At 41.9% G+C, this 25828-nt stretch overlaps 3 protein-coding genes across 6 annotated transcripts in view; 1 reads left to right on the top strand and 2 right to left on the bottom strand.

Moving 5' to 3' along the window:
• The window catches only part of kcnt2b (potassium sodium-activated channel subfamily T member 2b), a 40001-nt gene extending 30261 nt beyond the window's left edge, over positions 1 to 9740 (bottom strand). Inside the window, exon 1 of the mRNA XM_069674358.1 lies at positions 9483 to 9740. Within this exon, the coding sequence (XP_069530459.1) occupies positions 9483 to 9571 (89 nt within the window). The 5' untranslated portion in view covers positions 9572 to 9740. The remainder of the gene's footprint in view (positions 1 to 9482) is intronic.
• An 813-nt stretch (positions 9741 to 10553) lies between these two features.
• Positions 10554 to 15145, bottom strand: qtrt1 (queuine tRNA-ribosyltransferase 1). The gene is made up of 8 exons (XM_069674634.1): positions 14873 to 15145; positions 14674 to 14742; positions 14390 to 14528; positions 14094 to 14288; positions 13387 to 13601; positions 13181 to 13290; positions 12996 to 13080; positions 10554 to 11980 (listed from the first exon to the last, which is right to left on the bottom strand). Exons 1-8 carry the CDS (start codon positions 15143 to 15145, stop codon positions 11828 to 11830), a joined length of 1239 nt encoding a protein of 412 aa, XP_069530735.1. The 3' UTR covers positions 10554 to 11827.
• Positions 15146 to 15365: 220 nt separating this feature from the next.
• dnm2a (dynamin 2a) overlaps positions 15366 to 25828 on the top strand; it is a 29511-nt gene continuing 19048 nt past the window's right edge. For all 4 annotated transcript variants that reach the window (XM_069674573.1, XM_069674574.1, XM_069674572.1 and 1 more), the window contains exons 1-7: positions 15366 to 15836; positions 21748 to 21821; positions 22035 to 22184; positions 23503 to 23706; positions 23886 to 23984; positions 24062 to 24222; positions 24322 to 24464. In XM_069674573.1, coding sequence (XP_069530674.1) covers positions 15676 to 15836; positions 21748 to 21821; positions 22035 to 22184; positions 23503 to 23706; positions 23886 to 23984; positions 24062 to 24222; positions 24322 to 24464 — 992 coding nt within the window. In that variant the 5' untranslated portion in view covers positions 15366 to 15675. The remainder of the gene's footprint in view (positions 15837 to 21747; positions 21822 to 22034; positions 22185 to 23502; positions 23707 to 23885; positions 23985 to 24061; positions 24223 to 24321; positions 24465 to 25828) is intronic.

Here is a 25828-nt window from a genome sequence, read left to right as displayed (position 1 = left end):
TATGCAGACGTTTCCCCGGGGTCACGAAAGCCCAGGGGCGTGTAACTGCAGCTGCTGATTAGAAAATGATTTTCGTGGAATTGTTGGAGAGATTGCAGAGACTGCATTTTCAGTCTTAGACTGAAAGCAAAGAAAGATTTGGTGTGTGTGTGTGCGTGCGTGTGGTGAGTCGAACCTGGTTAATCGACCATATGACTGCATGAGTTATTTCATGCATAAAGCCATCAAACAGTCAATATCTTGGTGACACTAAGCACAGGGAACCATTATAACCAGTTTCTAAAGAAATAGTCATCGAGATAAAGAAAAACAGGAGTTTAGAAGTTGTACACAGATCGGCTTGTTGTCATTTATTTACAAAATTCATCTAATTGAGTTTCAGAGAGAAGTTTCAAAAGGTCCTGATTGAAATTGGTTTCAAATGTTTAACACTGACAGGCAAACTCAATGAAAATGAAAGGAAGGTAAGTACAGGCAGTACTTTCAGGCAGGAAGGAGTGATGAGGATTTATTTCCATACTAAGAAAACATGTAGTTGGAAAGATTTTACAGGAAGTTAAAAAAATTATGGGTGGGAATTTTTTTACATCCAAGACTGGGATTGGGATGGAAATTTTGGCAGCACCAAAGGAGTCACTCAACATTTCAGAACGATACAACCTTCCACTCGCAGATATCACACTCGGAAAACATCAGAAAGTAGATTTTTTTTTCTTTTTTATTTCAGTCAGACAACTAACGTTGTTTTAGTTTGAAATGTTTATTGCAGCAGAACATTGTTTGGCGTCTGGGCTCCGACCTCATCACTCCTCGCTGATTTATTTTACATGCAGAAATTGAGGAGTGATGAGATACTATCTTAAACCCCCTATTCGGAGCCTACAGGTGGATGCTGGGGTGGTGGTGGGGCTGAAAGTAGGAGCGCAGTACTGGTGCAGGGCAGCGATGGCAATGACAGAGCAGAGGGAGAGACAGGAAATCTTGCAGCTTAAATAGACCGCCAATTGGGAGGAAGAGTTTGTCAGGTGATGTGGAAGTGACGTATATCAATTATTAAATCAGTGCAGCTCTAGTTGTCTGCCTGAACTAGCTCGCAGGCGTCGCCCCATTAGTATGCACATGCACTCTTCTTGCGCATATTTATCATAAAGCAATAAAAATGTATCCAACATAATGAAGTTCATTATGTGTTGTATAGTGGAATCAGGGTTCTACGAAGGGATCTTATGGCTCTGTTCCTTTCCGAGATCCATTCAAAAGAACGGCTCATCCTGCCTGCACTATGGTCTCCTGTGTCTATTCAAAAGCATAATTATACATACATATATGCCTCCAAGAGAAAATCAATCCCCATTTGCTCTAGAAATAAACATGTTTACAATGTCTTCGAATTTTCCCATTTGACTGTAAAGGGAGCACATTTCTATCCAACTTAACTGTCCATAATATAAATTAAGGCTTAAAGTTATGTATTTAAAGATATGGCTGTATGGCTAACCTGGACCTTTCAGGTATCAATGTCTCATTTGAATATGGTCACTTGTGGCTCTAAAAACCAAGATGGCCTACCCACATTCAGAACCTGTGGCTTCATAAATGCTCATCCAGAAACCAATGGGTGACATTTTTACACGGTCTTCTGCAGAGCTCCAATTTGGCAGGTTTTGATCATCCTCATAAAGAAACTTGAAGCTTTAACGTTCCCAACCTCACACGCTAATGTCTTCTTTTACAACTAAATCCATCACGGCGCCTCCCTGACTGACTATGACTATGTTTGTTTTTCTATCCTTGGCCAAGTCTCCAGTTTCTTATTGGCTGTTTTTTATTGTCCAAAGACATACATTCCTATATCCATCCAATCGTGTGTTTCTCCATTCATCAAAGTGCTTAAAGCCTCTTCAAACTCCAAGAGGAGAATCTGCTACACAGGAGAGGGATCATTTCTGAGGTCATTTTGCCCTTGATGCGCCTCTCTAAACGAGAGATTTTCCACTTGAGTGTACAACCAAGGATGAAAAGTAAAGTGGAAATATGGCCCAATAAAGAGTTGAGCTGTGGGATAGATTGAGAGGCGGTTTCTTTAATCTGAGGGGAGGATGTGGGAGAAAAACACATTAAAAACTCATAAAGAGCACCATTTCAAAACAAAAGAAGCACAAGCACATCACGACGGCACCTCTGGGCAATAGCCACATATCAGCCCCTCAGGGGGTCTCCAAAAATCACAGGGAAAGTAAATGATGAGATTATTGTTGAGAGAGAGTGCTCTGGGACGCGGTGCACAGAAAATATGTTGCTGTATTAAGGAACAACCATTTCAGTTTATCGCCTAAAATTCACTATGAGAAGAACCCTCAAGAGGTCCCCTCTTTTTCTCTCAGCTCGGGTTCATTATTCAAATATAGGTTCACTAAATTAATCATTTTTACTCAGGCATCTAAGATGTACTCATGGGCTTTATTAAAGCAAATACAGCTGGAAACAACAGACGAGGAAGAAAGGGGGCATGGCATAACATTTCAAACCTGAGCCTGGGGGCAGAATTTACATCTCGGCATTTGCATTTACACTCTGAGAGTTGAAGTGTGACAGAGAGAGAGCAGACACAAATACAGACTGTTAAATAGACCCAGACAGAAGGACAGAAAGACAGAAGGGGACATGCGGAGGAGGATCTCTAAGAGATAGAGAGAGGGAGAGAGAGAGAGATGAACTTGTTCTCCTGCTGCTTCCACCCATGCCTGTGCTCTATAATGACACAGCACTGGCCATCTAATGACACAGTGGAAGAGACTAAAGAAACCCAAATCCATATGCGCACAACAGTGCAGCATCGGCTCATCACGGCCTCCGCACACATCTCAGAAACAGTAGGCATGTCAGCGAGGGGGAAAAACAAAAAGTAAGGTAAACAAGTGAAAAATTCCACCCTGTAGGCTTCGCGGACAAATCAATGATATTAAGGTTTATTCTGTTTTAATGAACAGAAAGCAAGAAAAAATGCAAATGTATAATTGGATCATGCATTTGGAAATAAAAAAAATCCACAATTAATACTGAGACATGCTGTGAGAGCGAGAAAAATCAATCATAAATATGGATACATAAGTGGCCGCCTGCCACGTCTGCATCATGTAATGTGGACCACCGTGGAAAATGACTGTCCTCGCATTTATTTCATTGCAAATTGCAAATATAATTAGCAGACAAACACCAGAGGAAGTGTTATTTTTTTAAAAGAAGCTGTCATTGGAAATAACATGAGAACCACTTAAAGGAGAAATAATGATGGCCGTAAACCTTGGATGTGAGGAGGATTCTCTGAGAAAAGAAGGCGCAGCTTAGAGAACAACAACAAATGGAAAAAGCGGAAAAAGACACACAACAATCTTATACGCAGACTACAAATGAGGGCAGAAGAAATTCAACAGGATAACAAGAGGAAAATAAATTGCACATCACCATGGGGCCGCTCTAACAGCTTAACAGAGACAAGGTGTACTCTACTTCATCCAGCCAGTGGTCGGCAGGACAGACTGTCCCTGACCCATATACACGACACACACATAAGAGCATGTTAATGGCAGGTGGCGAAGAAAATGCATGTAAAAGGAGAATATGTTACCACATGCCTGCTATAGAACGATCTATCTCTTGTGTGAAAAGGCACATTTTTCTTTTAAAACTAATAATATACGAGTTCATGCTGACTTCAGAGTCGCATGAAAAGAATGTCAAATTTCTTAATACCACTCGTTGCTGGCATGAAATTGATTTTAATACCACAATGAGGCTAGAAAGTGCTTCCTTAATAACTTAATAATGACTGAGACCTTTAAAGAGCCTACTTATCTACTTAACTTTTTCATCTGTGTAAAAGTCAACCAGTCTACGCCAGCACCAGTTTACACTGCGGCGTATATATGTACATATGTCTGTAGCCTCCAGCGGTCTCCGTCTACCCCACGAGCCTTGGCAAAGCATAGCAGGGGAATGACAGACATCATTTACAAGAAATGTGCAACATACCCCACAGTATATAGAGAGCGTGCAATGCTGCCTGTACTCTGAGCAATTTCCTGAACGACCCCTGGGTTCCCATGCATTCAAACTTTCCATACATCATCGGCGGAAGTGCTCCAACCGTTCCCCCCTCCCCTGCTGCCTGACGTAACCCAGCCTTGCCTCATCCTTTCCTGAAACCATCATTCACTATTTATTGCTTCTGGGAGGATCTGTTGACATATTCACATAGTCTCTTTTGTTAACTTGATGGAGGAACAGAACACAACAGTTTTTCAGCTCTTCTAAGCTGTTGAATTCACACAAAACACATCACTGAGGTCCGTGATTTGCTTACAAACAGCTCCCTCCCCACACACACACACACACTCCATCCTTCCCTCAGCGTGAAACAAAATATGGCTTTGATGTGCAAGTCTATCAAAAGCCATCCCATGACATCCTATCTCCCTGTCCCTTCAGATTTCATTAGCAACAGATGTGCATAGACATTAAACATTTGATCTAATCGTGAGATATCAATCTGTTTCAAAGCTGTCTTCAATGACATGTGCGTCGCTAACCGAGTGAAACACGAGAGGAGTCATCTCCTCGGCCTCTCCTGTCGTGGCGGGGCTGCATGGGTTTGAAAATCCAGCGCTGAATTAAACTAACAGTTTGGGAATAGGGGAGCTGGGATCAGTGGACAACTGTGTTTTTGATCCCTACAACAGAGTGGCACAGCAGCTCCCTGCCCCCATTCTGATAACACGAGGCCTTTCAGCAACACTGAACACTGCTAGAGAGCAGAGAAGCTCAGACACATGCTAGTCAGCCCCATGGCTGTGTTAGTATCTGCTGCAGGAAGGCTCTTAAGTGTTGACAGCGCACATGTAACTGAAAGGGGGGGTTAGGGAATTCAATATCTAGTTTGGTGGTCAAAAAAGGGGTCTAAATATAAAGGCCAGTGGGTCTAGATGATGACACAATTGGACTCTGTTCTCTCTCTGTCCTCTCTGCAGCCTTGGGCTGTTGCTTAACAATGAAAAAGAGAATGGAAAAGCTTGAACATATATTCAATATCTTTCACTGTATATACTGTTAATATCATCTTTACCTAGCCACAGGATGCAGGAGTTGCCTGAGTACAAGGATCAAGGAATCAAATGTAATACACTCTGATTGTTTGAGCAAACTGAAGTGTCTCTCACTTTGCCTTCAGGTTACGTCTTTCTCTGTACTGTACACAACCACCTCACAGAGAGGGCGGCGGCTCGTGTTCACCCAGCACTTTGTGCACAATATTCTCTCAGCAGGATCATGCTCAGACTGTATATGAGCCCTCTATCCTCCCACAATGCCCTTTTTTTCTTCAATACAGACCTATCTTTAACGTTCAGGCCTTCCGGAAACCTTTCCTCTTTGCCAATATTAATGAACATGATAAAAGCTTTTTCTAATTGATAGGAAACCTGATGCTTTGGTTTGTTAGTCATCCTTACTCCAGGCTCCCATTTTCCTCAATCACTCTGCAGCCCTACTATTTATTTCCATTAGCAACTGTGTGTTTTAAAGGCGACTTCACTGTTCAGCAGTTACATTATGTGGCTATGAGAACATGCTTACAGGTCAGGGAATAAGTTATGAGGTCTGCATGCTCCCTCATCACCCCTTTTCTTTCATCCAGTCACCTTTTCATTGAGTGACTCTTCTCACCATACAAGCTATGTGCATTGCTAATAACTCCCCTTTATGCAAGCTCCGGCTCAACAGACATGACGTATAATAAACGGCTCCTAAAGTGTCTCATAAATGAAATGTCTGAACTTCTAAGGAACGTCAGCGTGCACCTTACAGTGAAGTCTGGTATGAATATTGACTATATTGATGGATCATGCTCGACATCGGCCTTGCAAGATTAAGGCTTGACTGGAGGAATTAAGGGAGAGGGAGTGGGAGAACAGGGGGGAAAGGATGTTGGAGAGAAGACTCAGACAAAGATTGAGTGAGAGAAAATGTGGAGGCGACAGCCAATAAAAGATTGTTCTAAGGACAAAAGGCTGTCATTTGTATGATAATCCTGGCCTCGGAGGGAAGCTCCCGCTGAGGTTTTCTATTGTGGTGCAACGGAGACTTTGTTGTATTTCATTTTACTTCCAACAAATTAAACAAGCGGAGCTTCGATTTTTGTGTGTTTATAGGCTGTTATGAGCGTACTCTGAGCGGAAAGGAAAATTGCTCTGCAATGCATGAACATAATTGCTGTATATTAAGCCAGAAAGTGCATTATTTAGAAATTAGAAAAATGTAGAGAGAAAGAAAGTTAAAGACTGCTGCTAATATGAACAACCAGGCAACCGAAAGCATACATTTCAAAGCTCATTATCGCTTTTACTGTTGCCATAATCCTATACTTCCTATCCTATCCTATACTCTGCATTTAAATGGTGTCGGTGTAATCACAACAGTAATGTTAGTAATCTACACATAAACCCCTTATAATCAATTATCAGGCAACACCTTAAAGTGTTAAAGATTTTCTTGTAAATAAATGTCTGTTAAGTTACTATCTGTCGCCGAATGAGGTAACACAATGGTGATTGAGCCTATGGCCCGCTGATGAAAGCCTTTGCATTTGCAGTTTATAGTATAATGGACTGGGTGTCTGCGGCGACATTTGCGGAAAAAAATCACGAGCGGCGCCCAGTTAGTGACGCGTTTTCCATCACCCAGCAGTGGTTGGTCTGCCAGAGAGGGTAGGCGGAGCTAAGCGGCTGCTTTTTCCCGTCTCTGGAAGTGTTGCGAGTAAACAGTAATCTACTATGGCTGAACAAACAAAGAAAAGATCGATGACTACAGATACAACTTCAACAATAAGTGAAAATCCAAAGAAAAAGAAACAAATTTGACGCTCAGATGAAGGCAAACAGTCTAAAAAGGAAAGAGACCGTCAGCGAGGAAAACCAAGAGTTACAACTGTCACAAAGGGAGCCAAGCGTGGACATCTGGTTAAAGTGGGAACTGTCCTCCAATTCCCGTTTATCGCCAATGGTGCCGCCAAAGAGAACGTTAATGAAATCTTCGAGATAACATCTTTAAATACGGTTATCCCTTATGGGAAGTACACAGATAAAAAAACAGTTTGCAGTGGTTACCTAACTTTGAGACCCCTCTTTAAATTCGGTCTGGGAGTGAAAGCTAGTTTCTGCTCCACAGGCAAAACTGAGCCACATCTATATTGTGTTTGTTCCAATTTCACAAAAAATCGATTTCAGCCAATTGTGGGTTGTCAAAGAAAAAGTCTAAAGTTTTAGAAATGTTAACAACATTTATGAATATATACTTAAAGGCCAGGGACGCCACTGCGATCTCCAACTACAGCACCCCAAAGACACAGGTCAAACAATCAAGAAGTAAAAAGAGGCTCTACAGGTGATAATAGTGCAATCAAGAGGATAGGAGATCCCTGTGTGTAAAATAAATTATCAAATCAATTCCCATCTTTAAACGTCTGTGCTGAAAATTGCCTCGGCTGAGAGCCTTTCAACAGCTACAGCCAAATGTATTCCACTGAGTAACAGGAGAGCTCTTGAAACGGGGGGGAAAACATGGTATTGGAAGCACTTCAATCAAAGGTAAGATGTCAAGGAGCAGGGGATGGTAAAAGAGGGCCACGTATGGACAAACGCACACACACACCGAGAGGGATGCATGCTAAGAGGAGAGGTGGAGAGGGAGGAGGCCAACAGAGGGTGATGGAGGATAGGGCTCAATGATGTTTTCCCAGAGTGCAACCAATGTGTCAGGGTCATGTTATGCGTGCACATGTTGACATTTGGATTAGTGGGTGCTTGTTCTTGGTTGTGGTCCTACTGTAAGGAGCTCATCGTGCACCTGGTTCTTTGAGGATGTTGCTTATAGGCTACTTCTCTTCCATTAATAGACCATGGCAGGCATAATTAGGCTTTCTGTCTCTATCAATCAAATCTCCTTCTTTCCTTCTAATCAGTCCATTTAGTACTCTCTGGGCACAGAGATCAACAACTTGACCCTCTTGTCAGTCGCACTCTCACTTCCTCACAAATATCAAGAGCGCACGCATGACACAAAGGATCAAATTTGTTCTCTGCTAGCTCGTAATTAGGACGCTAAACCAAGAGCATGTGCGCGCTGGTCATTACTGCTCTGCACTATGACAAAACAAATGTAACACACAGCCCACACAGAGTTATATTTCAATCTCAGAACCTGCTCGAGCCCTTAAAGTGATGGACACCAGGATATCTTTGAAGAAAACTCAAGGCAAAGCTTCAAACCGACCGAACCTCTCACAACCACACTGCAAGTATACACATTTCTGTAGTTATTTGGTGAATGCTTTTGTCAATTGCTTTTGTTTTTTCATCTCCTCTTTTAGACGATACGGTTCCAGGACTATAAAGGAGTCATTTTGTTCCTTCCAGGAAAGAAGCAGCAACCCCCCTGTCACTGAACCCCTGTAATCAGGTGACTGAGGTCAAACTGCACTCTGGACCAGAGACATTAGACCTTAGGGTAATAGCCAACGAATTACAGAAGGCCAGAGGAGCACGCCCAGAGTGAGCAGGCCCATTTTGGACCCAGCTGTGTTAAGTATGATCTGTAGGGAACAGATGCACGTTATAATCGATGTTTTCACATCGTCTTAATATTCTGCTAATTGTTATTGACATGCCCTTATGGTAGCATTCAGCAGAGCCTTCAGTCATTTCTGTTATTGACCACTCTTGGATTGATCTCTTCATGCTTTCAGTTGAAAGTTTCCCCGATTATCAGACTGAAAACAGCTAAGTCAAGTGAGTGTTTTTGGTCTTCCTTTCCACCTAGCAACAAAAAGAAACCATGCGTGAAATAGAGGTTAAGGTTTTCCATTAGGTGGCTTAATGAAATACTCAAATCAAGTAATGCATATAATATAGCGCGTCAGATCTACTGCTCTGCAAAATGGAGTGTAGGCAAAGGTTAATTGCCAGTTAGTGAGAGCATCCATTTAAAATCGCCTGTCCAGGTGGCAGGCGGTTCTCTGTAAATCCCAGGAATTATGGCATGAGGAGCAACATAAATAGAAACATTGAAACAGCCCTCCTTCTAGATCATTCTTCATTCCCTCGGTTGATGCCACCAAGAGGCATGAAATGAAAATAAATGAAACATTCCTGAGTAACTATTAACTCTCTTATATGTTTCATTAGAGTATATTTACTATTACTACCATTATATTAGCACACAGGGCAACGAGGAAACCTGTTGCAGCATCCATAACAATTATTGCAAAGCTGGCAGTAAAATACTCCCAACACATTCATGCACTTTAATTAACAAGATCACAGAGAGGAAATGCTACTTCTAGACGTTGTGGTGTGATGCTCTCATGGCGCACAGTTGCGCAACGGATTCAGTGCGCCGTGCGTAAACGATGCAAGTCGCTGCATCCTTACCTGTCGTCGGTTTGCCAGTCCCCGAGCAACAGGTCTCGGAACCGGTACCGAGGAGGCAGCGGGAGCACCTCCTTCTCCAGTTCGACCATGGTCCTCCTCCACAAAGCTCAGAGACGGAGAAAGATTTCACCGACAAATGCTTCTCCACACAGAGGAGGTAGATCCCCCAAAACCAACTCCGCTCCTCTTCCTTCTGCTATTCAAAACGTAGATAAATAACGAGCACATTGATACACCTCATGGCATCTTCTACGACCTCCCACAAAAACAGAAAAATCTACTTTCTTCCTTGGCACCCGTCACAACGCAGATGTACTTTTCTTCTCGCAGAGGCAACAGGTCGAGGATGTTCATCCGTCGGCGCGTTGGGGAGGTTCCACTTTTACTGTGACAGCTGGGGAGCAACTGGTTGTCTCTCTCTGCACGAGCATCCTACCTGCCTGAGCTACGCATGGACGCACTGGATGCCAATGTGTCACCTACTGGTGGGGACTACTGTACTGCTTATATCAGGAATAACCACAAAGCAACAATTAAAAAAATCAATTCTCTCTCTCTCTCCCTCCCTCCCTCCCTTTCTCTCTCTCTCTCACACAGTCACAAAAAATAGTAAATAGCGGTCTTCAAAAAAATCGCACAGCTTTGAGAGCATATTTAGATTAACTCTAAATCTGAATGAAAATATAACTGTACACATATCCACGTGACCCCATATATGTCTACCCTACTTCTGAGGAGAGCTGCGCGCAACTCGTGACTGTAACGATGCTTTTATTTTATTTTTTTGAATGGAGAGCTACAGTTTGGTTCTATTCAATATTAGGTGCTTATAGAACTTCTCAGAGCCAGCTAAGGAGGCACATAGAACATGTTTGGAATGGTCTTTGCTGAAAAAGACATGAGAGCACATCCAATTTATTTTGTGCAAGCTTGCCAACTAAGCTCTGAGAGCTGTTCTCTCACCAAGCATACTAAATTTAACCAAAAGGACAAAGTGAAAGGAAGACAGAAAAAACATCCCCTCTCACGAGCACAAAGGAACCAGAATCTTTTATTTAAAAGCAACACAATTATTAAACAACAAAAAGACTCAAAACTAAAAGTTCCTCTAAATGTAGCCTGTATAATATAAAAATACAAAAAGTCATTATTATCATGGCACAACCCCCCTCTGAACATTTAAGTTACTGTAACAAACGTATATTAGTAAATTGGGGTAAAAGCACTTGTAAGCAGCTCTTATCGTGCACCGAACCAACACTGTCTTTCATGTACTCGATATTAGTAGGCTGCCACTCATTTTATGTCGCAGGTTAAATCTTGTAGTGCCTGTGGTCACAACAAAGGCTCTAATGAAATTCAAATGTGGTGCTTAAGAGGACTGTTGACTCAAAGCCACAGACAACAGGTGTTATGCAAATTAACTTCCAATTATTAATATTAATCACCCACAATTGAGCCTTGATAAAGCCGCAGCACCTCTATAAGCCCCAAACAAAACCCTGCCTCAGCGGGTCAAAAAGGATTATTACCTATTTAACTAATGAGAAATAGGAGAATGACAATAAATAAGAATGGCTTGCAACGGGTGCCGACTTTGTTTATGAATTATTTTGATATCAATGTTTTTGTGCTAATCTATATTCCAGCTCTTCATACCTCATCTTTGTTTAATTAAAATTTTCACTTAGAGACTGAACTGTGGTATAAACTTACACAGCATCCTGTATTATCCCGTTTAAAAGCCAGACCCTGGTTTTGTCTATTTTGCCCTCTTGTGGTCAACATGACACAAGCACCCATCAGCAGTGAGCTACATTCAACATGCGTCTGTTCAAACAGTTAGCTGATAACTACTAGTCCGTTACGATGTAGGTTAAAACAGCAGCATACAAACACATTTGTTAATCGTGTGCCTTTAAAAAAACAGAAACCTCACTGTAATGCCCTGGGGCACAACACGTTACAAAAAGGTTGTCAGGAAGGCATAACATTTCATTACAAGTGGGTGGGCCTAGCTGTGTAGCCATGGTAACAACAAAAAAGTGTCTGAGCATATCAGAGGAGACAGTTCATGTGTTTTAAACCTCATTTGAACCCCATTCAGCCTCACTTTATCATAATGTGTTTTCCGAGGATAATCTGCAGAGAGCGAGTACAGCAGGTTGATGCAAAAGACAATCTGGCTTTATCCCTCGGTTCAAAAGCCATTTTCCTCATTGCCGACAAAACTGGCAACACATAAATATAAACAAGGAGTAGGAAATATAAAAACAGGTTATTAAAAAGATCTCTCAGTCACTGATATTCTGTCCATTTAGAGCAGAGCGGTTGCCTTCAAAGCTCTATTCCAAAGTAATGTTGACGGAGGCGAGAGCGTCCACGGCCCAGCCGGGGTACTGGTCACGAGAAGGAAACATTCGCTTCATGAACGTCCGTATAAACTCAGGGAAACGGCCTTCCACAATGCTCTGTCTGACAGAGCTCATTAGGGTGAGCTGCAAAGAGAATAAAAAAAAATAGTGAGTGTACAGGTTACCATCCTCAGAGGTTACAGTAACAATGGTTACATGCTGCTATTAACCGTTGCAAAATTCTGTGTAAATGTTTCACAATTATTAAATACTTGTCTTGGCATTTTACTATGGATCAAAGTGGTCAAGTGACTGCCCAACAACGTTGACCTTCCCAAAGCCCCAAGCTTGTGTGAGTAAATCGGAAAAGACATAATTCAATTAATATGTTGCATAATCAGTAATTATCTGTCATGCTACATAAACATGAACATAATGTTTTGGGACACATCTGTCAGGAGAGGAGACCCTTTATTGTTTTGATAATGCCAGAGAAGCAAAGCAAGTTAATGCCACTTTGAGGTAAAAAGGGCTGAAGGATTTAATAAAAAAGGCGAGGACACACTCTGGATCATATCACATAGATTTGTTAAGGTTAATAACTCGTGTCAGATTTCTGTCAGAGCAATTTGACTCTGAAACAAATTATGTAGCATGTGGCTCAGGTTGATATCTTTCTGTAGCAGGACTGCAGAGGAAACTAATGGACTGTAAAAACACTTTTGATTAAGATATTAATATAATTAATAACATTTATATTCAGCTTCAGTGTTTTAGCAGTAAAATCATACCAATAATTTAGCATGTTCCATCTATATAGCTTCGGCCCCATGTTGAATTTCTTATTTACATTTGTTTAAGATATAATCCATATTAAATTAATGAAGGTGGCAAGTTAAATTAGTGCAACGAAAAAACTTTAAAAGCATGCTACTTCATAAAAATAACTTCAGATTTTTCTTTATTTCGTTAAACAGTAAAATGTTTTTGTTAATTATATCTAAACATTTCCATCCATCCATTATCTATACCGTTTATCCTGTTCAGGGTCACTGGGGGCTGGAGCCAGTCCTTGCTGTTATTTGGTAAGAGGCGGGGTACACCCTGGACTGATCGCCAGTAAATCACAGGGAGCAATTTACGCATTTCTAATACTGACCTGGTAGGCAATGTTGTGGATTGTGATGTGATGCATGGCTGCAGTGTCACTCTTAAACAGAGCATGGAGGTAAGCCCGACTATGTCTGAAACAGAAAACAGTAATATTACTTACAACCTTCTTCTTAAAAATCACTTATCATGTTAGGCAAACCTCCAAGCGCACACAATTATTCTTCTTCTTACCTCTTGCAGGTGGGACACTGGCAGTCTGGGTCTATGGGCTGGAGGTCCTTAGCATACTGCTTTTGCTTTACCTGGAGAGATCCCCAAGGCACCAAGGCAGAGCCAAACCTCTGAGGGAGAGACACATGATTTCTTTTAGAGACACAGTTGATATCATACTGAATTATAACTGCTTATAAAAGGTAATTTATAGTATGTGAGCTTACTGCAGTGCGGGTGGGAAATACGCAGTCAAACATATCACATCCCAGAGCTACACACACCACCAAGTCCACAGCATACCCCACACCCATGAGGTAGCGAGGCTTTTCTCGTGGCAGATGATCGGTGCTCAGCGTCACCATCCGCCAGAAGTCGTCCTTCTCCTCTCCTCCGCTCAAGCCCCCGATAGCAAAACCAGGAACATCACGCTGAGTCATTTCTACAGGAGGGGGATAAGATATCAATCACCTTTATCACAGTCAAACCATTAAGAACATGTTTACATACCTGGAATTACATTAAGTACATGTATTTCTGTTATCCTTGCCAAAATGCAGACAGCTGTAATATTTATGTTCCTCACTTTGAAGTAAGCATGTTGTATTACTGGATTTCTTGTCACATTTTGACACTTTGAACAAGCCTTCAAGCTGTTTAAGCTGCAAGCCACCTGCTCAATTTACTTAACATTCTCATCGGATCAGTATGTAAAAGCCTGTTTACATTCATGACAAAATGGAGTAAAGAAACATGAAATTTAAATGTTCTGTTTAGAATGGCCACTTTCCAAATCCCTTTCACAAACTGGATTTTCAACATGTTCTGAGACATGTTTTTAGCCTTTATCCAAATAAATTCTCAGGCATGCTTGTCACTGCGTGGTATGTGGGGAAAGAAAAGTAATTAAGACAGAGCAGAAGATTTTATTTACCATCTAGACAGGCCTTGCGCAGCTCTGCATTCAGCCCTCCCTGGATGATTGCAAAAAGGTTCTGTTTGTCTGGATTTTTATTGGCTGCGATGCAGCGGTCAAGCCAGCGAATAGATCTGTGCATGGCCTCCTCCACCCGAGGTCCTGTCACAGTACTACTGACCACATCATCCAGCTGCATCATGATGTCTGACCCTGGAAGAACACAGAAAAAGACATAAAGAATGTTTTTTAGTTACAATTGAGGGGAAGGCCAAAGTCTCTCAATCCTGATTCAAACCATTATCCGTACTGACCCAGACTGTTCTGTATGCTGATAGATTTCTCAGGACTTAGCAGGATCTCTTTGCCATCGTAGGGGGACTTGAACTTTACCCCTTCCTCAGTGACCTCTGAGAGTTCAACAAGAGACACCATCTGAAACCCCCCGCTGTCCTGTGAACAGAGGAGACACGAGATTTCACCAAAACCACTTACATCTCATACTTTTAATGCAAAATATTAACTCATGCATTCAACTCCTTTTTTCATAGATGGATTCATTTACGAGCTACAACGATCTCCCTCAAGCTATACTCACAGTTAAAAGATTCCTCCTCCAATTCATGAACCCATGCAACCCATTGGCCTTTTCGATTAAATCAGGTCCCTGTGGGCAGTAGAGTAAAAATGGAAAGACAAGTTTAAAGAAGAAGTTCTAATGGATTCTTATTGTCATTCATATAAAGTCAAATAATTCAGAAGACAAGAAGAACTGCTATTATAGTAGTATTGCCTACCGGTCTCATTCCCAGGTGATATGTGTTTCCAAGACAAATCTGACATCCAAGACCCTCCAGCTGATCCACAGTGATTCCCTTCAGAGTCCCCTGGGTACCGACAGGCATGAAAACAGGGGTGCTGACGGCACAGTGTGGCAGAATTAAATCACAAGCTCTCGCTTTTGTCACTGGACATTCAGCAATGATTCGCAAAGTAAGGGGAGAAGCTGCGCAGAGAGCTTTCTTAATGGACATGTTGTTTTCAGCCCCACATTCTGTGGTGGCAGCCATGTTGCAATGAACATGTGACGTGAGCGGCTCTAACTGATAACCGTGTTGACCAATCAGAGACGAACGATTTGTTTAGAGTTAAGAACACGCCTTTTAGATATCCAATCGGAATATGAGTTATTTGGAAAGGCAGCAAAATAAACCAATAGACTGTTTAGTTTTGCAAAGAAGAGGCGGGTCTATACTCACCGGTTTCCTTCGGATGTCGTCTGCCCGGACCGGATGGTGTTCGAGTAGAGGAAGTTTTGTTTTGCGAGTTTTCCGTCCGATTCGACTGGCTGAGTATTTAGTTAAATCGCTTAAAAATAGCACGAAATCATAATACTGTAAATTGCATAGCCGGTAACCGCATAACTGTTCACGAAGAAAATTAAAGCCCAAGCTGTTGAAGCGGCGGAACTCAACACTTCAGAGTAACCCGAGAGCACCTTGCTGCTAAGCTAGCGTTACCTACATAGTTAGCGCGGCTAACTCCAGCGGTAGCCTCTGGTTTTCGTTGTGTTGAAGGGGCTCTCTGAGCTAACGAAGCAATGGGGAACCGGGGCATGGAAGACCTGATTCCCCTGATCAACAAGCTTCAAGACGCTTTCAGCTCCATTGGCCAAAGTTGCAATTTAGACCTTCCTCAGATTGCTGTGGTCGGAGGACAGAGCGCTGGGAAAAGCTCAGTCTTGGAAAATTTTGTTGGCAGGTAAGTGATTGTCGTTAGTTAAGGTAACCATTATATTAACTACTTAATTAACTGTTTTTTTACTTGGTGTGTTATCCTCAAACTGTTGTTTTGCATTGTACAGCAGTTCAACTATTAGTTATGAACGCTATTCGCCGTATAGCTAAGAGAACGTTAGTCATTCTTCCACTACGCAACGTCAATAGTAAGTTACGCCTTTGACGTAAAACTACCCTAATGGAATAAATGGACTGCAGGTTTAACTTCTCCACGTAATAATCCCTTTAAGTGGCAAACCAGTAGGCCGTTTGTGTGCACCCTTAACTCTTGTCTAACATTTGTCAATACTAAAACCATGATGGATACAGAAGTTAGAATATGCTGTTGATCATTGTCAATACACGCACAGTATATGCCTTCTAAAACTGTCTGTAAATATCTTTTGTACTGTGTTTACAGCTTGACACTTTCAGCCTCACAAACTGAGACCTTTCAGGAAATAACAATATAACTCAAGTTTGTTCTTGTAAAGTGTACATTGGCACACTGTATTTCAGTAAATTACAGTGAATTACAAGTGTCTGATTTTGCCATCTGTCTGTTTGACCTAAGTTCTGAATAGGAATGCTTCGTGTGGTTTCATTTATATTTCCATGCCACACCAAGAAGTTGCTAAAGCATTTGAATTTACCAGAAATTATTTCTGCCTGTTCCTCACAGCTGTTAATTTGAGTTTTATTGTGTCACAAAAGAGTTTATAATTAGATAAGTATGTTTATTCTTTCAAATGTGGGAGTACAAAAATGTCATTGGTCAGTTTAACAGCAGAGGCGGAGTGAGCCTCATCTTTTCCTTAGGGCTTGGATAGTTGCAGCTGAATGAGTCCCATTGCATTTTGATGATTCACTGTCCATGACCTCAAACCATTTGTCAAACAACCCAAGCTCACATCTGTAGCAGACACCACTCCCATCACCATCTTCATCTTTTGTTACCAATTTAAGCAAATTAGAGAAATACATTTAAAGTCTCTCTAGTCTTTCTGTGGTGTTAAGGTTAAGCTACAATGCTCCTCAACAGGTTGATCCTGTCGTCCTCACCAGGCTGGTTTTGTTGTCTTCTCCCACATCAAGGAGATCACCCTGCAGATATAGCAACAAAGCAAGCCTTCCCCAAAGCAGCTTGTTTAGCAGGTTTCCAACCCATAGAGCAACAATCGGTGTATGTGGTTATGTGTGTAACCCAACCCTCACAGGGATCGCACGATCATAGACATGCATGCAGGCCTGCCATCAGAAAATAGGAAGTACGTCGGCTAGTAAGATGGCATGCAGACAGGCCTTTGGTTATAAACACACTAGGAGGAGAGTGACGTAACTGCTCTCAGACAAGAACATACATGCAGACTAGACTACGATTCCATGCACATTAATACAGATGAGTCTGACTTTGAAGGGAGAACTTGACACATATCAGCTGTAATTAACACAAGAATTTACATGGCGACCTACTTCCACTGTTTGTGCAGGCCTTCCCTTTTCTGCCTGTAGACAGGACTGACATATGCCTGGTTGCTGTAAAGTTACACAAGTGCTTTGCACCAACACTGAAGTAACACACGTCGACATGCATCCTGTTATGCGACTGGTGTGCTTTACTTTTTTTTTATCCTGACAATAGAAGAACGTCAGCTGCTTGTTGCTGCTGTGCACTGTGCAGGTGAACTTATAGCTACGGGTCAAACTCACACTTACAAGGTCAAGTCTAACTTCAGCCAGGAACCGCAGGGGAGGTGTCGCATATCACTATAGCAACCGTCGTGTTCATGTTGAGATGACTCATTGTTTAACTAAGGGCTTGTTTGAGCTCAGGAGGGAGTCAATCTAAATCATGTGTTTTTGTTATCTTTTACATCAAACAATTAATGTTGTAGGATAATAAGTTGCAAGGTCGCTTCATGCCAGCTTTAACCAAGAGCACTGAGCTACTATACCATCAGTCTCTGGTTTTCCTTCGTGAGGTCCATGTTGTGTGTGAAAGGCTGGCTTAAGCCCTGTTTCCACTTGCATGAAAAATAAAACCCTCTTTCCCTTTTACAAAGCCCTTACAAAAAGAAAAGTGTCAAAAAGACAAGATCACACACTGAAAGGAAATGCTCCTCCTTTTTCTGTTGTGTTTAGTCATGTGAATATGTTTGTTTGTGGTTGAGCTGTTTCTTATTTACATTTCCTGGTTCTAATGATATAGGGAAATTAGAGCTAGACCATTTTTACAGTGTCTCTTAGTTGTCAGGTGAGATTGTGATTTCTCTCTGTGCTTTTCAGCCCATCTTGTTGATTTGATTTCCCCTTCAAATTTGTCACTGGAGACCAGATCACATTGGCCCGGCCGGTCTGCATACTTTGCTGGACAGAAGCTAATCAAATCACTCTGGCTCATCAACCTCATGTTTCTGTGAATGTTAGTGTCTTCTGTCTGTTGTCTGCTCTGTAGGGTGTGTGAGCTTGTATAACTTTGTATCACAGAAACCTAATGCAGGACCTTACTTTTTGCAGGTCTCCCATTAGTGTGTTGTTATGTCATTGTCCCAGTAGGGAGTCAAGACGTCATATCTAGTGCTGCAAGCTGGTCTGGGTGGTGTTTCTTTTATCAGATTTGTGGCAAGTACTCTACAGAGAGTATTTAAAGTGTAAGACAAAATATGACAATGTTAGTCGCATCATTTAAACATATTTCACGAGTGTTAATGTTAAACCATCTCTGTTTCATCACTGGGATGGTGGCTATAATATATAGAAAGGCATTTGGACAAAAATGGCCACCATTCTGGATGCTGGATCGTGTGTAGCAAAGCAGACATCACTGTGAAGAAAAAGTACACAGAGCCACAGACAGCCAAGTGGCAGCGAGTGAAGGGATTTTCCACTAAGCAGTTGGATTTTGGTTTTGCTTGAAAGGGATTTGCTGCCCAATGATGCCTCTTGGTACCCACAGCGACAGACTAGTGCGGGAATGCGGGTTTCCATAATTATATGTTCATTGCCACACCATAGACCCTTGGGAGGAGTCCCAACAAACCACAAACACTTTTTTTGTGTACTATACCCTGCCATGAGAGCGTTCCATGACCTCAGAGTTTCACACGCTGGTTTCCGAGTTTGAAAATGAACCCTGCCAGTCCTCTGCACATTTGAAGAGGAGGAGATCAGCTGTGGGCTAAGGCTCCTCAGAGTTGCTCTGCCTGTTTGTAAGAGGCAGAGGCTGCCGGGGCAGGCGGGCAGGGGGAGGGGAGTTGGCGCTCCTGTTCTCGCACTGCCCCACTCTCGCTCGCTTTTGCTTTCTCTTGTGTTAGAGGGAGGGAGGCTCGCAGACTGATGCTCTTTGCTTGGCCATCCATAATGCATGAAATGATACACAATCTGCTCTGCCTCGTTTATCATTTACAGCGCATCAATAATGGAATCCTGGCCTCTTGCTTCTATTCAATATGCCATTGCTGCTAATCCAATTCTGGCTATTAAGACTGAATGGTTCATTTCTGCACTGGTGATATATCTTCTCAGGATAGCACTTTTGAGCAAACGATATCTTGGTCTGTCTTTTGAGGTACTTGTTCTGAACTTTTGCCATAAGTTAAATCCAGTGTTTATTCCTCCCCTCAGCCTATAGCCACATGTTTTTTTATCTCCTCCCTCCCCAAACTCCCGTTTCTCATCCAGACCTTTCTATACTGTCCGCCATGTGGACAAATGCCTGCATGCTTCACATTATGTGCATGACACAGCAACACTGCTGACCCACAGACCTGTGGATTTTTGCTGATGTTAGGAACATCCAGAATGTTCCCACTGTTTCACCACAGGACCGCTGTCTAGGAGTCAGTATGTAGTATCATAGCTCCTCTCTCTTCTCCTGTCCTGTGTCTGAAGCATTGCTTCCAGTCTGAAGTCAGCAGGCAGGCTGAGCACTGCCATATAGTCCCCCTCAGGCCACTAGGTCTGGCAGTAGGGAAGAAAAGGAGAATGTTGGTCAGTGACATGCTCAGCTCTGCTATGATTGTTTCAGGACTTAGGCTGGTGATTGCCACCAGATGTAGTATGTTTGCAGAGCTGCAGAGAGGCCTTCAGAATTGGGAGGAGAGTAAAGAAGACTGGGTGGGGGAGCCTCATCTGTGGGAGGGCTGACTAAGCAGCTTTGGCTGTGCTCAGGTACACGGTCACTTTAAGAGAAACAGACAAGCGGACTGTGAGAAAAGGTTCTCATTGATTCTTCCCGCCTGTGTTTTAATAACACACTGTTGAACCAATAGCATTATGATGATGCTTGTTTACTGTTATCTTATGCTTGTAGTGCAATACATTGTGCAATTTGCTGTAGCATATTGCGAGTTTGTAGATGCGGTGAACAAAGCAAGACACTGTCGAGTCTACTGTGGTTAGTTGTTATGGTGGGCAGTATCTCTTGTATTGACATAGCCTATGCTCACAAAGCTGCAGCCAGCTGAAATCATGGGCTGGGCCTGTCCTTTAAATAGGCAGTAAATAGAGTAGTGAGATTATTCAGGAGGAACAACTTTTCAATAGATGTTCTGATACCATTTTTTTCCTTCCCAAGAGAAATTCAGACACCCGATCTTGCGTGTGGGCCGAGAGTTGTCGTCCAAATCCTGTGTGATTTTTCATTGTTGTAAACTATTAACCCTCAATGGATGCAATACGATTGCTATCATTGTTGTTTGGCCTGGCATTACACTGTAAAACATAGACATAGAACGTTCTTTCTTAGTTTCGGTCATTACTGAAAAAGAAAATAAGTAAATCTCCCTCTCTTGTGTCCACTGAAGAACTTCAGAGAGACAATGGTTGTTGTGAAACACTAAATCTTGTCGCCCTCTTTTTAAACAGCAAAACTGCAATCTTTCATGGTCCTGATGTTGTTTGAAGCTCCTGTGAGGAACTTTCAGTTTGTGTCGATTTTGGCGCCCCCTGTGGACAAAGACGTACCACTTATTTCTTTGCTGATTTTGTCCTGTACATGCTTAAGTGCAGTTTTTTTCTTTAACAGTCATATGTATCGATCACTTAAAATTTTTGCCCTGGAAAATGTAAACAAAAGGCAGAGTAAATCGCTTCATCTGACTAAATACATAGAAATGATCAGTTTTGTCATTGATGGACTGGTTTGAGTTTGTATTCTGCTGTGTATTTAAAATGTGAAAAGCTAGAGAGGACTAAAGGCTATCTTCTTAATGTTAACTGGCATTGTCGTACTGGGCTGTTCTGCGTCACTGTTGAGGAAAAGCTCCAGGGCTAAAGCAGAGAGAATAAAATGTGTTTAGGAATTTAACCTGCTCAATGTGCACATATTCTTGTGGTTTGGTCGGTTTTGTTTGAGATGTCACATCAAAATACAGGTCATTTGAATGGAGGCGTTAAGATGTGGTATCAAAGTCGATTAATATCCTTGTAAAATCACCAACTGTGCAGTCAGTGTCGTAAGGGTTGTTCCATTATTCAGTGTTTGCTGAGCAGCATTACCATCTGTTTTGTTCATCAGAGACTTTTTTAAATTCATAAATTAAAAGTGAACTGAATTGAACAGCGATAACATCTGTGAATGGAATTTTATTTTAGTCCAGATCATCCTGGTGACAGCAGACTGGGTGTTCGTGGATTGATCCCTAAAGCTTTAAAGATGACAGAAAATGACTGTCACATTCGATTTGCTGCAAGACTAATTGGAGGCGTGAAATTCCCCTGTGTGCATCAATTTAACAGAGGTCATGCTGCAAGGAAGTGGACTTTGAGTGTAGTGAATCATTAAACGTTCTTTCCTTCTTTTCCTCTCTCTGTCCTAAACCACCCCTGTTTAACCCGACCTGCCCACCTGTTGAATTTTCTCTTCCTCTTGTCTCTGTCTCTCTCTCTCTCAGGGACTTTCTTCCACGTGGATCAGGCATTGTTACCCGCAGACCTCTCATTTTGCAGCTGGTCAACAATAAAGCAGGTGAGTGTTTCCGTCCTGTGCACAGCCCCCTCACCATCCACTTTCATCGCGGCTCTGCAAATGGCCTCTCTGTCGCAGTGCCTCGAGCTAGACTCACTATTCGTACCCTTCATTTTTTTTAATTTGATATTCTCTGTATCTCTCTCCTTTCCCTCTCTTTGTCCTCTTTCTCGACCCTCCTCTTTATGTACGTCACTTTGCCCCTGTGTGTAGAATATGCTGAATTCCTGCACTGCAAAGGGAAGAAGTTTGTGGATTTTGATGAGGTGCGGTCGGAAATTGAGGCAGAGACCGAGAGGATAACGGGCTCCAACAAAGGCATCTCCCCCATCCCAATTAACCTCAGGGTCTACTCCCCGAACGGTAAAGTCTTATTGTGCAGCACACATCCTCTGAACACTTGCTGCTCCTCTGCTTTGTAAATTAAATATGCATGTTTTAAGACTCAAAAACCAGGATATGATTTTCTTATACAGTTTGTATGGTGGGTATCTACCCTTTAATATCTCTGGATGCATTAGTTCATAATAAAAGGATTATTGAAAACAGTTTTTCTGCTTGCTGTCTATAAAATGAGTTTTCCAGAGAGCCTTTTAAGACATAGGAAAAGGTGTTTAAGTCAAGCATCAAAAAGCTAAAAGCTAATAATGTTCTACAGTGTTTCTAACAACATCACTGAAAGGCTGTGACAAACATCTGTTTAACTCTTAGTGGGACCGGTCATGTGTCTTTTTTTAAGGAGCAAATTGCAGGTTAAATTATTTACTACATTAATACTCAATCTAAAAAGAAGCTGTGGAAAAGGTTAATCCTTAATATCATATTATTTACAAGACATAAAGGCACAAATTTAGAGGAAAAAGTGGCCGTTTTCAATAAAGCTGCTAAAAAACTGCTTCTTTTTTTTTCAACATCGCGTCATATTACGTCACAAGAGGGACTTGCCGTGTCCGACTCTGCCTTAGCTCAACATGCAGAAGTGGTAGTGAGCCTGAGCAGTCTTTTGGTATTATGTAGATATTATTTCCGTAGTCAAACATAAAATACAATGTCCTCTTTCTGCTGATATCTTCCAACACTTTAATTATGCCTAAATGCTCAATGATTCCCTAAAAAAGAGACTTGATGTTCTCTGCAATTAGGTGGAAAAAAACATGTGCCTAATATATTGGTATCGAAATCAGCAATCGGCATAAAGGGTTGGAAAATATCGGCATATCAGATATCAGCAAAAAATCCAATATCGTTCATCCCTATTTACAATCGTGTGATGTGAACACAACATTAGATATCACGGCACCTGCCCAGTTCCCCACTGGCTCTCGTCGCACTACAACTAAATGTCTCTCCTGCGGCCGTTTTTTTCCTAATCCTGGCCTGCTCCTGGTCTCTTTTACGCCTAACAGGCTCATAATTATAAGCCTGTGGTCCATCGGCTGCATATGAATAAACTATTTCTTCATCTTCAATGACAAGACCGGCATTTAGATCCATATTTATTAATGTTAAACCCGTCATTTATTGGCGGGACTCCCTTATTCTATGTACATCTGGTTGTCTGAAGAAAACATACCAATAATGACTCCATAAGTCACTGTTGTGTATTAATATTTTTAGGCCTGTTTCATTATAAATCTACATTCTTCCCTTCATTGTTATGACTTCTGTTCATGTGACTCAGTGCTGAACCTGACCCTCATCGACCTCCCGGGAATGACTAAGGTTGCTGTTGGAGATCAGCCCGTAGACATCGAGCACCAGATCAGGGACATGCTGATGCAGTTCATCACCAAGGAGAGCTGCCTGATCCTGGCCGTCACCCCTGCTAACACTGACCTGGCCAACTCGGACGCTCTAAAGATCGCCAAGGAGGTGGATCCACAGGGTGAGCATGTAGCGTTGTGGAAGTTCAGACATCAAAAATCCATCCTTAAAAAACAACTGTCAGGCCTCTGCAAGGAAAATGTTTTTAGACTCTTAGTCCTCATAGTATTATTACATAAGTCATGTAGTATAAAACAGATCTGTTGAATTAAAGTAGTCACACATTTTGCCTTTGTGCAGGTATGCGTACCATTGGTGTTATAACAAAACTGGACCTGATGGATGAGGGGACGGACGCAAAGGACATCCTGGAAAATAAACTGTTGCCACTGCGTCGAGGTGAGAATTTACACACAGATATAAATCCCTGGCTTCACTACTGACATGAGAGTGACTATGTTTGCTGTCGTGTGCAGGCTACATTGGTGTGGTTAACCGCAGTCAGAAAGACATTGATGGGAAGAAGGACATTCGTGCTGCTCTGGCTGCAGAGAGGAAGTTCTTCCTGTCTCACCCTGCCTACAGACATATAGCAGAGCGTATGGGCACAGCGCATCTACAAAAGACACTCAACCAGGTCTGCTGTCACTCTCCCTTTTAAATTGTAAAATATAATAATCTTCCAGCCATGCTGTTGATTCTCTGAAATAACAGCACTGTCTTTGTGTGTCATTAGCAATTGACCAACCACATCAGGGACACCCTGCCCGGTCTGCGCAGTAAGCTGCAGAGCCAGCTCCTCTCTCTGGAGAAGGAGGTGGAGGAGTACAAGAACTTTCGTCCAGATGACCCAACACGCAAGACCAAGGCCTTATTGCAGTAAGTGCCCATAAATATTGCTGTTCATAAAAATCCAGTCACTATTTACAGTAGATAGCTTGGGGTGATTTAATTTGCAGAGCCATGTTTGATACCTGCTGCACCACAACTGTAACTGAGGGCAGATAATTGCAAGTGACTCAATGGTCTCAATAGGGAAGGATGATAGTATTCATTTTATGCCTAGAAGTTATCGCCCTGTATAGCTTGATGAGTAGATGAGAGCCAATTACCGTAAAATCCTGAATATAAGTTACGCCGGATTATAAGACGGAGTCTGTTTTTGGGGGGTATCCCAAAGGAAAAAAGGTTTTCTATAGCTATTTAATAAAAAACATACTTATGTATGCAAGTTATTTCAACACTATTACTATTTATTTATATTTAAAACTCATTCAAAACACACACGAATTACAGCCTACCATCTGTTTTCATTTCGAGTTTGGTACCGGTGCTGTAGCTAGCAGCCTACGGTAACGTTGACTGCTGTGAGGGTGGCGGTTGCAATGGATAAAACAGGAAAACACAAAACAGCACTGCGGCATATTGTAAATAGGAGGTGTTGTAGCGGCTTGGACCTGCAAACAGTTGCAGAGATGTGAGGTCATCACTGAACAACCAGATTGTCAGGGTAAACTACCGTAACACAGTGACGTACCTCTCTCTGCATTTTCTACTGGTATATTGATTGCACCATAGGACACAGCCCACTTTTTAGATGAAAAAAAAGTATTAAAAGTGCGTCTTATACACCAAACATTACAGTAAGGAAGCTAAAACATATTGTTGTCTAGAGGTTAGCACTTTCAAAGCATCACACATTAACTGTATAAGAGAAGGGGCTGCAGAGATAAGATGGGTTACTCGAATGATCTTATTGCAACTCCATCCACGCACTGTCTGGTATTATGAATTTTCTATGACCACTTTTTCATAAATGTATGCAAGCCGTCAGACAAATTTGAACCACCTTTTTATTTACAATTTACCCTTTACCCTTTATTTATCTTTCCAATACCAGTATCTGTGTGACCAACCCCAGTCTATCAACATAACAAAAACTAAACAGAAATCCTATAGCGCATTACAAGTGTAATTTCACATACAATCATAGGGTTTTCACATAACAGTGTATGTTTATTTGTATCTGCTACACCTGACACAAAAGCGTTGTGTTAGTCAGGCAAAACAACAATCGGTGCCATTTCTTTTTGGGATTATGTCTTAAGTTTGTGGACCCGACACAACTCTGTTCAACTGAGTTTGTGTTATATGGTTAACAGCTACAGATTGCTGTAGGCTATGGAATAAAGGTTCTAATGTTAAGCAATCGTTTGTCATCACAAGCACCCAACAGCTTGGGC

This window comes from Semicossyphus pulcher, unplaced genomic scaffold (genome assembly GCF_022749685.1).
Source record: "Semicossyphus pulcher isolate SPU_LCO1_2020_fin unplaced genomic scaffold, fSemPul1.0.p SCAF_23, whole genome shotgun sequence".
NCBI lineage: Eukaryota > Metazoa > Chordata > Actinopteri > Labriformes > Labridae > Semicossyphus > Semicossyphus pulcher.
This window is presented reverse-complemented; position numbering and strand designations above follow the sequence as displayed.

What these genes read in the sequence shown, in the direction of transcription:
- qtrt1 (XM_069674634.1), bottom strand. Translation starts at nt 15,145, where the DNA reads ATGGCTGCCACCACAGAATGTGGGGCTGAAAACAACATGTCCATTAAG. An exon ending in GGAGGAGGAATCTTTTAACT is followed by an intron (nt 14,529 to 14,673) that starts GTGAGTATAGCT and finishes CTCTGTTCACAG; the next exon opens with GACAGCGGGGGGTTTCAGAT. An exon ending in GCGCAAGGCCTGTCTAGATG is followed by an intron (nt 13,602 to 14,093) that starts GTAAATAAAATC and finishes CCCCTCCTGTAG; the next exon opens with AAATGACTCAGCGTGATGTT.